Source organism: Heterodontus francisci, chromosome 12 (genome assembly GCF_036365525.1).
Source record: "Heterodontus francisci isolate sHetFra1 chromosome 12, sHetFra1.hap1, whole genome shotgun sequence".
Classification (NCBI taxonomy): Eukaryota; Metazoa; Chordata; class Chondrichthyes; order Heterodontiformes; family Heterodontidae; genus Heterodontus; species Heterodontus francisci.
Genome location: NC_090382.1, coordinates 51931421 through 51947458, shown reverse-complemented (window position 1 = coordinate 51947458; position 16038 = coordinate 51931421). Strand labels below are relative to the sequence as shown.

At 44.0% G+C, this 16038-nt stretch overlaps 1 protein-coding gene across 2 annotated transcripts in view; it reads right to left on the bottom strand.

Annotated features, from left to right (window-relative positions):
• Window positions 1-16038, bottom strand: part of sh3pxd2b (SH3 and PX domains 2B) — a 336589-nt gene that overhangs the window by 14374 nt on the left and 306177 nt on the right. For both annotated transcript variants that reach the window (XM_068043410.1, XM_068043411.1), the window contains 2 exons: window positions 14459-14576; window positions 833-1065 (listed from right to left, as the gene is read on the bottom strand). In XM_068043410.1, the coding sequence (XP_067899511.1) occupies window positions 833-1065; window positions 14459-14576 (351 nt within the window). The remainder of the gene's footprint in view (window positions 1-832; window positions 1066-14458; window positions 14577-16038) is intronic.

Here is a 16038-nt window from a genome sequence, read left to right as displayed (position 1 = left end):
ATCTCACATTCTGAAAAAGGTTAAACACAAAGCAGGAATGAGTTTTTGGACATTAAATTTGACCCACATAAAATCTGAAAAGTTTCAATCGGAAACTTGAAAAAGCACCGGACGATAGCCTCTGAGAATTGCTGAGGCAACTGTTAAAGCCTGAAATGAAAACAGGCAATTTGGATTCACAGATCCCTAGAGTTCCCATGGTGATGTGAAATTGTTTCTGTGAATGGCAGTGCAACTCAGGAGACAGGCCCCATATGACTTCTGAGCACACAGAAGTCAGCAATTGTAAGACTATTTCCACTGGAAAATTTAAAACCATCAATGGGCGCAGTGTAACTCCACACTAGTGTAAAGTCATATTTTAAATTTTCCAAGGATTCCCATGGAAATTTTAAAAAGTTATGGGATCTTTTTAAGTTTACAATACTGCCAGTCCTTCGAACTTGACATCTCAGGTATACAGCCAGGAAAATATAATTTCATAAATTCAAGTGTCAAAGTAATTAGAAATGCAACACACCAACTTACTGTTGGTCCTTCTCTCTCACCCTAGCTCCACAAACACCCTGCTCAATTTTCTCCTATCTGAAAATTGCTGAGTCATACAGGAAGAGTCTCAACTTTTGTTTCACCTTTTCGGTGAGCAACATCAACTAGATGAATTAATCCCAACTACTGTATGTCCCTGGAATCTGTGCTGTCATTGGCAATCTTCTGAAATGGAATCTCTGAAGTGAGAGTTCCTCTGGCTCCAGCAAGTGACTGCCATCTGTTTCTTGTCACACTTAATGAAGACACTTTATGTTGCTGCATCGACCAAGTACATACTTACTGCCTTTCGCATCAGCACATACTGCCCCTCGGATCTCAAATTTTTCATCTTTCTGGTCAAATAAAGATGTCTTCTCTCTGATCTCTTTAGTGGAGGCTGGCTGTTTGCCAATTCCATCAAGGTCCATTGCACTTGAATGGATAGACTGCCCTGAAGTTATTTTCTGACCCAATAGATCATTGGTAGTCTGTTTCAAGTATGAGGCAGGAGCCCAGCCCTCCCGATTTTTATATCTGTTGAAGAAAAATAAAGTGTTTTCTGAGATGAGCTCTGTTGGTTATTGTGACATTGCTGTACCCGAACTCTCAAAATTGGTTACGCCAACCCAAGTAAAAATGTATTTAATTTAAAATACAGCTCAAATAATAAATACAGCATGGGATGAACTTTAAAATTGCTGCTTTCTGGTGCAAAAGCATATTCAAGAACCCTTTCAGCTTCTCTGTAAGAAGAAGATTGTCCAGTCTCTTTTTTCCCTCCCATTATCGAGAAAACCTCAAACAATATACAAGCAGTCATGCTATGAGTTTTTTCCAGCATTTTATGAGTTACGTTCATTCCTATGTCATCCATCTGTGATTGAAAAGACATGCGAGTTACCTGCTCTCAGGTCTGCAACTGAACAGGCCAGTGGGAAGAGCAGGACAGCAAATTTCACTGCCTTCATGCAAATGGTTTTCTAAATTTGTGATTGAGATTGCACTCATTGCATGGGAATCACATGGGGGAATCTCATCCTATTCCATGGTACAATGAGAAGACCTTTAACCCCTCACTCACCGCCCCCCGCCCACGACAAATTGGGGAGCGCAGGGGTTAAATAGTCAAATTCGTGAAACCTGACCCCTACCTGCCACGAACACGCCTGCTTCTGTTTGAAGTGACGGGTTTGGGGATATCTGAGTAACCCATTCTGGAGAGTTGGGTCCATAGTTATATGTAAATGAGGCTGCATTCCTGATATTTTGGCAGCCATTTGAATTTAACATCTCCTGCACCATTTCCTGCAGTTTAGGAAGCCCAGCAGCTAAAGGAAGGTGGGAGGAGCTGGATCCACAGGTAAGTGCTTTTTATAGCAGTGCTTGTGGGTCAAGAGGAGCAGGAGTGCTGCTTCCCTCGGGCCCTCAGTGAAATTGTCTGCCACGATTTGCTGGACCAATCAGCTCCTCCTCCAAACCCTCAATTTCTCTTGGACCCGCCTCCCTCCCAATTGCCAGTCTGACCCTGACCCAACCTCCCCCTCCACCGTGATCTTTACTGGCTGCCTGTTAATCTGGCCAGCTGCTGGGCAGGAAGTGGAGTAAAGAAAATGGTAATGAGGTCCTAACATTAAATTTGGCAGGACCTCCAGCCTCCCTGGATATCCCTCATAGTAGCAACCCCGTCCCCCCCCTCATCACCCACCACCACCCGCCCCCCCCCCCTACCCACCCACCACATCCATGCTCCCTCCCTCCCATATCAGGGCCAATGTATAAGCATGCAAAAATGCCACATTATTGGTCACCCATCACATCTTTATTACAAGGTATACTGTACTGTAACTGGAACCTTGTCCTTTAACACTATCCAAAATGTTGAAAACATTCAAACGGAAATGTAGTGAAATTATGAGTATTTAACTTTCAATTGTATTTGGTGGCAAGTAACCAATTAAATTTAACATAAAATTAAAGCGACAACTGTACATATAAATCAGCACAAAATTCTCAACAATTTATTGTTGATTCTTATGCTGCTGAATTCTGTATATTCTCATCAAATTCCATCACTTTTTTCCTATTTGGTTCATATTAGATACAGTGCATCATTGACAGCAGCACTAGCTGCTTTTATATACTTGTCTTAGAGCTGATTACCATCACAAGTGTCCCACCCCATTCAATAGCAACCCGCATGTAAACTTGCCAGATTCACTACCCCCATGTACTGGAATATCTGATTTTTTTACTGGGTTGTCCAGGCAGGCAGTCTTAAGAGTTTCTGTTGAGTTTACATTGGGATTGCCTCTGGATGTGAGAGAACTGTGTCAGGAAACAGAAGCACAAGCACTGCTTTAAGATCAATGTAAAAGCAGTTACTGAGAACTATCTGTAGTTCCAACCATGTCAATCTTCACCTCTACAAAGGCACTTTATTCAAAGATGACAGTTTCTCATTGAAAAACTCTATGAGAAACCCTTTCACAGGAATCAGAACTGGGATTTTTTCAAATTGTGTGATACATACGGATGTTAATCTTTTCTCAACTGGTACTTTAGAAGGGTGTTACATAATGTGACTAAGTTTATTTCAATAAATTAATCATATCCTGTAAAATAATAAAAGACAGTTTATTGATTATAAAGAAAACCATTAGAATTTGGCACATCTAAACTCAAATATATTAAATTACTGCTCATCACAATTCTACATCTTTATGTGACAATATCTTCTGTATCACAAAACATGGACATATTTTAAGATTTTATTTGTTGTAATTTGACCTCTATATTTAACCCAAATCCAAACTACCTTCAATTGGGAGGTAGGAACAGTCTGGACTCATATCACTATTGCCATTAGGTATTCTCATATCTCCATCAAAATATCTGCCTGAATGGTATAGAAAAGCAAACCTTCCCCCTGCCAGTTTCCTCCCTTTCTCCAGTGAAATGCTGCCTGAAGGAGGAAACATCAAAGTCAATTTTGTTAAAGACTGGGGCTGCAAAATCTGGGTGCTCTTTTTTTGGCGTTATGGTTGCCTTTTTGCCTTCAAAATGGCATCCGTGGTGCATGCACACACTCTGGTGTTGGCTGCACCAACACACCATTTTCGTGAGGACACATGCACAGGGAGTGTCTGCCAGAAGGATGCTCAGTAGGCAGATTGTGACGTCAATCAGCGTGTAATGCTGATTTGATGCCAGCACTGGATATGAATGCCCCAGCTAACATCCTTTCAACCCGGCACAGCTGAACATATGACAGCAACTGGAAGTCTACAAGGAGTGGCATGGTACGTGCTGAAGAACTTCAAGGATTCTGCACAAATCACTTGCTCCCAGACATGGGGGCAGTTTGAATTCCCCTTGGCGTACAGCATGACTGGGAGAATAAGCAGTGAAGACAGGGAGCAGGACACTCTGCTGGACGAGGGAGGAGAAGGAGCAATTCTCCTACTTGAACCTCAGTGAGGAACCGTGTGCCAGACAACTCCCTTTTACTAAGAGGTCCTCATTGAAATCTGTCTCTTGCTGCACCACAACTGTAACCTAGGAGCAGGGCAAGGACTGCATTGTCAGTGGCTATGAAGGAGATGTGTCCATGAACTTCTGTGTGTCTGCCTCCTTCCAGGCTGGAGCAGATCATATTTGCAACATCTTCCGGCTCCCTAACCACTATTGCATAAGGGAGGTCACTGAATTTTTGTATTTCAAGAGAGCTGAAAACATTTAATTCACTTTTGCCAGAGAGGAGCAGAGTGAGCACCCAGCATTGCGAGAATTGCAGGCTTCCCCATGGCGCAGGGTGCCACATGTCAACTTTGAGACATACTGCAACCAGAAGGGATCCCCTCAACACCCACCTGAAGTGTGACCATATCAAGCAGGTCTATGCCCAGTATTCTGACAGCAGTTAGGATGCCTTTATACTTTGCTAGTCCACTGTACCATTTGTATTTGAACCATGGCAAACCAAAGGGTGAGTACTAGGCAATAAAAGCTATCTGCTGATTACTTGACTCATGGCTCCAATGCACAACCCATGCATATGTGGGCAGCATGTATATAACGAGAAGCATGCCGCCACACAAAATGTCATTGGGCACTGGTATGCTTAAATTCCGCTGACTGGACTGTTCTGGAGGAGCCCGGCAGTACTTGGAATGCTGCAAAGCATCACCATCATTAGGACACGGCCTTTGCCACCAGCTATTTGGCAACCAGCTGCAGAGGAGAAAGATGAAGAGGAGGAGGAGGAAGGGAGGAGGCAACCGACATATCCCCTTTCTGACTAAGGTGTCCGTGATCAACTCATCTAACTGTGGTACCAGTGACCGCAACTCCAATTCCCCATTTATCCACAGTCCCAAACCTTACTTTCCCTCTCTCACTGACCATCACAACATCCTCTTGGCCAAAATGCTAAAATAAAAGCCATCATCAAATAAACATTCCAAACCATATTACTAAATCAAACAACGCTGTACTGCACACAAAAGTCTACTAATCACCCAATGTGCATTCCCTTACTATCTGTCTTCAGTAAGCCTTTGACTGTCTTAGTGTGCTAATGCAGTGCCACCCCAGTGGGTGCAGCATGGTTGGTGGAAGGCTGCTGACTTTCATTGGAGGAGTCTGCAGATAGTCTTGGAGGACAACCTCTAGCAGCTCTGGGCCTAGAAGGCCCCGTTTCAGACTGCACCACCTTGGTATGGGTGGCAGCAGTCTGGGCTGGCTGACCGACAGGCAACAGCAAGGATGGACTGCCAGAGGTTGGAAAACAAATGTTGTCATCTTGAGAAAGGACAGCAGGTTCATGCTCCATGGTGCCATGCCACTCCCCCGGCAGTGCCACAGCAATCCTAACAATGTAGTGGAGGGCAGATTGCTGAACTACTGTGACACCCTGCAAGCCCCTTTTGAACGTAAGTATCTGCATTTCTGATGGCAGCAATCTGAGCCTTCGTGGCAGCAAGCTGAGCTTGCATGATTTCAGTCTGAGCTTCCATTCCAGCACTCAGACTTTGGCTGGCTTCTGCTTGTACTGCAACAGAAGCTGAGTCATTGGCCATCAAACACTACATCATGGATGCATCTGCAGGTGTTCTCTTGGCATTGGCCACCGCTTCCACACTGGAGAGCTCTGCACAAAACCCTATGCCAAGTTAGTGTTCCTTAACATTGACAGTAGGTTTTCTGGCAGGCCTGCTAATGCACTTCACTGTGCATATTTTAGCAAGAAGAAATACACTGCTAACTACCATGCTTGAATCATTGGGTGACTATCATGTGACAACACCTCCCACCCCTCCAATCTATCGTTTTAAGCTGGTGCTTCTCTGCAGCAGCAAGGAGAGGCATCTGGACTCTGACACATGCTGACCCAAGTCAGGGGTCCCTCTTTCTCTATCCATTTCAGCTTGCTGACTAACTGGGCTGGATTTTACCTCAGGCAGATGGGAATTCGCCACCGACGTGAAAGTTGGTGGCGAACCCGCTTCCGCCTAGCCCAGCGATCCGTCCCGCATTTTTAGGGTCCCCGGGCTTTAACTGTCCCGAGGTGGGACTTCCACCCAATTGAGGGAAGAGGTCCCGCCTCAGTGAGCTGCCGGCCAATCAGCGAGCCAGCAGCTCTTTGTCCCAGCAGCGCCACCAGGATTGGCGGCCACTGCTGGGACTGCAGCCCAGCCGACGCCAGGAACCCTGGAGGGAAGGTAAGTAGGGGCATGCCTCACCAGGGGGATCGGTCCTTTCTTTGCGAGGCTGGAGTGGTCGTTTGGGGGGGAGGGGGCATCTTGGATCCCGGCGGTGGGTTGGGAGGTGGGGGAGGTCCTCAATCAGGCACCCTGTGCTTGTTTGCCATGCTCCCCCCTCCCCCCGGGCACGGTAGGCCAGCAGCTATCGCTAGGCTGCCTTTCACGTCCCCAGCACGCCCACTTGCCATGGGTAGAATACTCATGGAGGCGGGCGAGGGCCCTTAAGTGGCCGTTAAGTGGCCACTTAAGGGCCTTGACTGGCCTCGGGTGGGTGGGCTGTTTCCCACGCCCTGCCCAACGTCGTAAACTTGGCCGGAGGCAGAAGCGGGGCGGGTAGGCCTCCCAGAGCCTCCCGCTCAATTTTACACCGCCCCCACACCACCTTCCGACACACTGGGGCGGCGTAAAATTCAGCCCACTATGTCTGCACACTCTGGCTACAATCAGAAACCCCTTTGGAAGAAATCACCTGCATCACTGTCTCCAAGAGACCCACCGAATCTGTCATCTGTCTCTTCAAACTAAAAGCCTCAAGACCACTGAATTCAGCTAGAAGCCCGTGCAATCACCAAACTCCACAGACTGTACACCCCTTTTTTTTCTATGGACTCTAACTCGACCAATCTACTCTTCCTCACTCTGTAACCTATTTGTGTGTGTGTGTGAGTGAACCTCTAGTATGTGTGTGCGAATGAAAGTTAGCGCGTAGTTTATTATTTTATCTAGTTCGGTTTAAATACAATAAAAAGTTAACATTTTTCTTTGTTAAACTCAAGAAAAGCTATCCAATTGGTTCTTGTTATGATCATAGCAAGTAAGTAATCAAATACCTGCTGAATTGGCCAGTACATCCACTTTAAGAAAGAATTAAACCTGTTGTGGTCAAACAAGGAGACAGAAAAGAGGGAAAGGCCTTTGACCCCTCCTCATTTGACCGTAACAATCTGTTGTACAATAGTTGTACAATTTCAGGCTTTCACCAAAAATATTTGAAAATTCCTAAATTATCTGGAGATAAAGATATGTCCAATTGTTTTTTTAAAGACATTTTTTTTGGAAAAAAAACATTAAATGCCTTTAAATATGTGAATTTATCAAAACTCAAATCTATTGCTCCATAAATTGCTGGAGAAGTGCCAGGAATTTGATTCTTTCCCTCACCCTTCAGTTCATATTATTTTTGCGCATATGAATTGATAATTGCACAGTAACATCAACAGGGCAACTAGGACTTCGTGAGCGTCCGGTCCAATGGTCAATCTCCTTAAGCAATGTAATTTGAAGATAGAGAAGGAAACAGACAATGATGGAGAAGTAAATAGGGTACATTAGAGTCAAATTATATCCAGAAAGAGAAATAAAGAGAGGGAAAGAATGAATTGAGAGAGAAAATAAAAAAGAGACTGAAAGCAAAAGTAAGAAAAATACTTTAAAATTTAAAATACCTCTAGGAACAATTTACTACGTGCGGGAGTGAGACTCTAAAGTTTCACTGCCCCCTCCAAGATTGTATGGCATGTTTGGACCATAAGTCACATCATTAACAGGATCCTTATGGCATGAATTATCACTCCAAAATAGCGGCAACAAAATTCGTTTGCATTAACGAAATAAGTCGAGCAATCTCATGGCACACAATGGGGGTGAGGGGGGGTGGAAATGCAGGTGAGATGGCAATTTGTTTGGTATTGGTGGTGCTAACGGCACAGCGGTGTAATCGTTCAGTAATTTCTGGAGAACTGGAAATCACTTTGTCATAAATTGCTGTTTATTTATTTTAAACACATTAACTCTTAGCGCTGTGAAGCCGCCATTATTTTTCCCCATCAATTTCTGGCCCATTGATTCTCAAGTGAATCTGTATTATGCAGCAAATTCAAAGGGCCAGATTTTATGGGCCCCCAAGGCAGGGTCAGAGGCAGGGAGAGCCTATAGAATCGCGGCTTGTAGTGAAGAGCCCATCACTGCCCCGTCGTCAAGCGATTTGCCAAGAGTGGGATAGGCCAACAATGGCCTTCCTGCCCAGAGGCAAATGGAGCCCCTTAAATGGCCTCTTCCCACTGCCACTGGGATCTAACCAGCGGCAGGGGGGTGACTCCGCCACGCCTGAAGGGCACATTATAAAACGAAAGGTGCACTCCCTGTGGGCTTGATGGGGGGGAAAGGGTCTTCCTCTGTGGGCAATCTGTGGCCCACAAAGGAGCCCCGCCAGCAAAACCTCCGCCTCCATGGACTGCTCCTCCTCCTGGACGTCGAACATATGTCACCTCGCCAGGGCCTTCTGGACTGGTCCCAGAGACCCAGCCTCACTTACCTGAGATCCGGGGTTCCAGCGCTGGGCCTGGATCTAAGGTCTGTGCAATTCTGGCTGTGGCCATCCACAGCTGGTGGTGTTGCTGATACTGCTGAGCTGCCAGCCCTCTGGTAGCTCTAGGAGGAGGGATCCCCGTCTTTAAAGGGATGGAGATCCCAGCGCCAGAAGCTTTGCCTCTGGAACAATGGAGGATCGCACTTGGGGTGGGGAGACGCAAAAAGGCTGAGGTCAGGATCCCCCCGCCTTTTCGGCCCGGCACCAGGAGCCCTGCCGCCTCCACAAGATCCTGGCCAAAGTGTGATATTTGTTCTAAGACGAATTTCTATGAGCACTCATATATTATTTTGGATTCTGTACTTAAGGGGCAAAAATGGCAATACAGCAATCTGCAATCCTACATTTCTGATTTAACTGCTCATGTATATTAGTATAAAAGAACATTTATCAGATTATTCCAGACAGGACTATAGGTGGTGCTGTTGCACATCCATTTCTCTTTTCTCCCTAGTTCAAGTCATTTTGATACCTTAATTCACATTATTATTATTTTGGGGGTCTTCTTTGGCCTCCTTATCTCGAGAGACAATGGGTAAGCGCCTGGAGGTGGTCAGTGGTGTGTGGAGCAGCGCCTGGAGTGGCTATAAAGGCCAATTCTAGAGTGACAGGCTCTTCCACAGGTGCTGCAGAAAAATTTGTTTGTCGGGGCTGTTACACAGTTGGCTCTCCCCTTGCCAACTGCTAAGTCTCTTCGACTCGCCACACTTTAGCCCCGCCTTTATGGCTGCCCGCCAGCTCTGGCGAACGCTGGCAACTGACTCCCACGACTTGTGATCAATGTCACAGGACTTCATGTCGCGTTTGCAGACGTCTTTAAAGCGGAGACATGGACGGCCGGTGGGTCGGATACCAGTGGCGAGCTCGCTATACAATGTGTCTTTGGGGATCCTGCCATCTTCCATGCGGCTCACATGGCCAAGCCATCTCAAGCGCCGCTGACTCAGTAGTGTGTATAAGCTGGGGATGTTGGCCGCCTCGAGGACTTCTGTGTTGGAGATACGGTCCTGCCACCTGATGCCAAGTATTCTCCGGAGGCAGCAAAGATGGAATGAATTGAGACATTGCTCTTGGCTGACATACGTTGTCCAGGCCTCGCTGCCATAGAGCAAGGTACTGAGGACATAGGGGTATAGCACCATTATTCAATAAATGGTATGAAATCTGACTTCAATTTACTTAATACTTTCACTTCCACTGTTCCTTCAAATATTTTTTGAACATTTGTAACAAAAAAAACACTCTGGGGGCAATCAGTGTGTGTGGAGGCTGGAAAAACGCTGCTGCTGGGAAACATGGGAACAATCTTGGCACAAGGTTAACTGGATTAGAGGAGTCCAGGAGGAAAAGTCTGGTCGGGAGAGTGGGCAAAGCATGGAAGGCCCAAGGTTTCCCTGTATGGCCTGGAGTAGCATCATCAAGCTGCAGTTTCCCTTGCTGCCAGAGAACAACTCATACGAGATTGTTTCACTTAAACCATCTCTTCCCACTTCCCAGTATACCAACAGTCTCTATGTCCTTATAACCAATGTCCTCAAACCCATTGCCCTCCTGCAGCCCAGCTTCATAAAGTGAGTCTGCAGCACCCTCCCCATCCCTTATGCACCCATTTTTGGGCACAATTGAATTTCCAGGCCCTACAACAATGTTCCCTCTGATTTCCCCTCGCTGTGTGTGGCCTGTTTGATGCACTGCAAGGTCCCTTTAAGATTGTTATGCATACCCACACGTTAAAGGAACCGCTGCTTGTGTGCGGCCTGTATGTCCCCGGTGCGGCCCGTTAATGATTACTGGGCATCCGCACACCCGCGCAGCTTAGAGGGAATGTTGCCCTGGAATCATGTTTTGTTTGGGGGAGGTGTACAAAAATGACAATTTTTGTCACCATGACTTAATCCCAAAGCTGACCACACTCCTACCATGTATTTTTATATGGTTATGTAGAGATATATATGTGTGAGAACAGAAAAAATACAGTAATTGCAGGAACTAAAGCCACTCTGCTGTTTACATCTGTTAGTCCTAACTCCAATGACTCATTATCCACATGCTCATTATTTGCTCAGTGTACAATAATAAGCTCTATTCTGGAAAAGAAGCCAGGAAAAGGAAGTGGTACCATGAGACTAAACCACTTCAAGTAATAAAAGATTGATGAAGATGGCAGTTTCTGTAGAAAGAAACTTAAGTCCTAACTCTCATTATTTATCTGGCTCTAGTTTAACCATTCGGTACAAAATTTTCTGTCAGCCTGTTAATAGAGTAGCACCGATTTTGTTCAAACACCACTATTGGCGAGGGTTCTCACTGGTGGGTGGGCAGGTGCTGTAAAAATTGCATACCTGATTTGTAGCGTGTTACATTTTGCCACAGCCAGTTTGGAGGACAAAAATCAGGGTAAGCAACAGGCTTGTGCAGGCCTGACTGAAATGAAATAATTATGTACAACTGATCCCACGCCAAATCTCATGATTTTAGCTGAAATTCCATCCATAGCACAGGGAATTGTGGGACCTGGCCTGCAGGCTTCCTAAAAGGAGATGACAGTTTAAATTATGAGCAAAGGTGTTTGCTTTATTTTGCATTTCTCTGCATGCATTAGTAGGTAGTCTGCATTTATTTTGGGGGGGTGGGGTGGGAATCTGCTCAATACATCGAGCTATATAAAGTGTACAGCACAGAAACAGGCTATTCTGCCAACTGTTCTATGCTTTCATTTATGCTCCACATGAGCCTCCTTCAACTCTACTTCATCTAACCCTATCAGCATATCCTTCTATTCCTTTCTCCTTCATGTACTTATCTAGCTTCCCCTTATATGCTATGCTATTTGCCTCAACTACTCCTCATACATTCTTGCAGTGTTCTTGGTTGTTACTACCATGTAAACCACACCAAAGTGCTGCAGTTGGGTATTTGTTTGCTGGTTTTGACTGTGCTGCATGATGTATATGGTGATGATGAGCTCATGATGTCCACCCTGGAATCCAGGTGTATAGCCCCTCTTCCACATGTACCTCGGCATGTCAGAGATGATCTGCTTCGGATTCCACAAAAGAGGCAGTCGTAGAATTTGATCATCTGCTACAGAATGACCCAAAGATAGCTGGAACAGATGACTCTGGCCACAGAAATGAAGATTATCACATGAATCCATTATGTTGCTGCATTTTTCAATGCCATGCAGGGGACATCTGCACATCAGGCTCTCTGCAGTGCCCACAGGCATCAAGCAAGTCATAAATGGTGTGCTTGTAAGGACCACACCATCATCAATTTCCCTCTGAAAAGGAGGCATCAGCTAGACAAGGTGCAAAGCTTTCACCATGTGGCAGGGTTCCCTCAAGTCCAAGGCACTACAGATGGTACCTATGTGGTTTCTCACAATAAACTCATGGCCGACACAAACAAGGAGTGTTCAGGTGGTTTCTGACCACAGAAATATTGTATATACACCAGTACCTACGACACAGGAAGCAACCATGATGCCTTCATTATGTGGCAGTCTACTGTGCCCACAATTTTGGAAAGAAATATAAGAACTAATTTCTGCATCTACTGAGAATCTCTAGCAGCAGAGGAGTGCCTTAAGCTGTAAACTAGAGCAACTGATTGCTGTTCCTCTGTTGTCCCCTTGAGAAATGTGTACCATCTAACTTTGGCACAATAAATGCCATGTATGCAAAATGATAATGCTGTGTGAATTCCATAAAATCTGTGCAAAAGTGAAAAATGTACTTCCTTTCACCTTGCTTCTGATAGCTGCAAACATTTTCCTTATTTTCAGCTGTGCATGAGGAATCTCAGTGACTCAGACAGCAACTTCTCTCTATTCAGCTAGCACCTGTGTTTTTACTGGATGGTGGCTGTCATATTTTGGAACCATTTTTCCGCAGTAAATATTTAGGAAAAGAGCTATTTAAATGTTAGGATTTTAAAAGAAGGTAATGTTTCAGTTAAATTTCAATATAAAGATGCAATTGAGCAGGCATTCATGCTGTTTCTATAAGCAATTTTGTTTTAGACTGTCTTGGCAATCAGGAAGAGCCTCACATCCATTGCACTGGAAAGTCTGAGCCTGTTTTCTGGCTGTGAGCAGCAAGACATAAGCTAGAGACTGGGACACAGGCTAGCGTCAAGATTTTGAAACACGCCACTCAGGTTTTTAAGGAAAAAGCTATGAAAGCTTTCAATAAGGCCAGGGGATCAGAAATACTGCATGAACAGTTCAAAGTCATCTTGTTTAAGTCACGGAAGACAGTCCACCAATGTGGAGAAATGAAGTGTACTCTTATTTTAAAATCACTATACAAAGTTTAGTTGTACTGTTTGAATGAAGTGCGTCTAATCATAACTGCTGTTCTGTATATTCACCTTACCGTAAAATAAAGCATCTTATGAATTCATATCAGGCCTATCTCACCAAGCATTTGCTCAGTCTGCTTTCAGAGAGATTGAAGCAGTATACATGTGAAGGACTCAAATATTTGGTTCAGATCATAAGGGGGTACTATTGTTATACCCCTGGGTCATGTTATCTCACAGGTAGATATAGAACTGTGTGATGAACTCCGATTGAAAGTAAAATACTCAGACTGACACCACTAAATCCAAGAAAGTATATATGGCAGATCTGAACTTGAAACAGTAGCCTTCAGCTCCAAATCGGGCTTACTTTCTTTTAGTACACCTCCTGCAGCAGCACTTAACTCCACAGCATTATCAGAGGCAGTGTTCCCCACATATCTCCACTGTGATTTTGTAAGCAATTAGTCCACTGGGAGATGAAATTTAATGCAGAGAAGTGTGAAGTGATTTATTTTGGAAGGAAGAACGAGGAGAGGCAATATCTATTAAAAGGTACAATTCTAAAAGGGATGTAGGAGCAGAGGGACCTAAGGGTATAAGTGCACATATCACTGAAGGTTACAGGATAGTTTGAGAAAGTGTTTCAGAAAACATGTGGGATCCTGGGCTTTATAAATCAGGGCATAAAGTAGAAAATCAAAGAAATTATGATGAGCTTTTATAAAACACTGGCTTAGCCGCAACTGGAATATTGTGTTCAATTCTGGGCATCATACTGTAGAAAGGATGTGAAGGCATTAAAGAGGATTCAGAAAAGATTTAACAAGAATGGTTCCAGGAATGAGGAACTTCAGTTACGTGGATAGATTGGAGAAGCTGGGGTTGTTCTCTTGAGAGAAAATAGTGGTTAGGATCTGAAATACACTACCTAGAAGCAGATTCAATCGAGGCTTTCAAAAGGGAATTGGATAATTATCAGAAGAGAAAAAATGTGCAGTGCTCCGGGGAAAAGGCAGGGGAGTGGAACTAGGTGATTTGCTCTTGCTGAGTGCTGGCATGGGCACAATGGGCTGAATGTCCTCCTTCTGTGCTGTAACGATTCTATGATTCCATGTTCTGCCACCATTAGCGATTCCCATTAAGAGCTGGCACCTCATTGGCTCCCCGCCACCCCCCCTCCACCCCAGCCAACTGTTCTACAAGCTCAGCTTTTGGACAAGCTTCTCATATGGTAGTAAACTATTAGAATTAGCGGGAGGACCTCCTGCTGTCAGGTCAACCAAATTTTTGCAATTTTCACAGAACTGGGGCTTATATGAAAGTGACATGTAATAAAATTAGTAAGTTTAATTTATAACTTAAAATTGTACACAAAGTCATTTACCCAAATACAGTGAAGTAAGGATAAGTCACTGTAGTGATGTCCTGTGCCACAAACTTCCATCAAGCCATGCTAAAACTAAGCATCTTATTAAGGTATTTGAATTACCTGATTTTCCACCAGCCTTCCAGGTTCTTCTGTATAACCTCCACCACTGCACCTCTTTCCAAATCAATCTCATCATTATCTCTTGCCAAGTATGGATAAATGACAACAAAATTCTCCTCTGAAAAAACAAGTTTATATTACATTTACAATCAAAAAGCATGTGTCATGCAGCAGACCAGTACTTATGGCGGTTGGCAAAACTGAAGTATGATTAATAATGATGCTTGAAGCTCTGTAAAATTAGTCAACATAAATTGAGCTTAAGTTAGCTCATTGTGTAGGACCAATCACTGCATCAATGTAGAATTTTACAGTGTTCCAACAAATAGAATATGTTTGTATCGATTCAGGGCAATCTTTTTTTTTTAAGTGCTAACACTTCATGCTGCAGCAGGGGGCAGGGTGGAAGGAAGGGGGGTTGCGTAGGAGAAACCAAATGGTCAAAATGACGAGTGCATTGTGACTACAGGAAACATGAATACCATGCAAGTTTTCAATAACTTTTCACTATCCAGATGTTGTGGTAAGTTTCATCAGAGAAATAAATAATTGTTGTACTCCCAGTCCTCTGATATAAGCTATAGCATTTGTAAAGGAAAGCAATTTTGGGCAATTCTGTAGAGGAAGTAATGTCAGCATTTCACTTTTGCCAGAGCAGTTAGGGATTTTTGGCAACAGTGAAGAAACAGACTAGTCCCATTATACATTATAACTTTGAACTGAAGCTTTATTTAACCGGCTTAATTCTTCAACTCATTCAATGCTGACCTTGTGAACATATATAATGGTTAGGATTCAGAGATCATGCAATGTGAATCACAATAGACCACAAGGACAATAAATGTTCATTAGATTTAAGGGCCATCCATAATTTGCATGTTTTCTCACAAGAGTACAAAATACTATTTTTGTTCTCCTCTGTGTAAAAGTACAAGTGCAAAGAATTATGCCTTAATTCTAATAGTGCATCAGTGTGACTGAAGCCAGAGAGGGCTTGGGTCATATAACTGACCAGTCTATTGTATGAATGAAGGAAAAAGTCTTGATGTAGTATAGAGATCTGATAATAGAGGCATCCTTCTCAAATCTAAAAACAGCAATGTAGCTGACATCAAAACTCATCAAAAGTTTATTTACTACAGGACCAAAAATATGTGGCCCTGGCACTCCTGTAATGACTTTGGTGGGACGGTGCCCGATGGGCTAGAAATAAGGTTGGATCCTGGATATGTTGAATCTGATTTTGCACTGGAATTCTCACTCAGCCTTCTGGAAGCAAAGCCTTAAATCATCCACAAGGCAGCCAGCTGTGTGGGAGGGGGAAAGAATAGGGACACGCAACACAAGAAGTTCCCACAACCCTTGTCTCTTACATGATTGGAAGCATGGTGATACATTTGGTGGTTGTAGGTGCTAAATCAGGTGTAAATTGTTTTTGGACTATTCGGCCCCCTTCACATTTTTCCCTTGGGTTGTAGAGATGTTGGGACATAGAATTCCTTACCAAAAACAATGGTGGTTGCAAAGGCCATTAAAAACCTTTAAAAGGAAGTGGATAACCATTTGAAAAGACAGATATA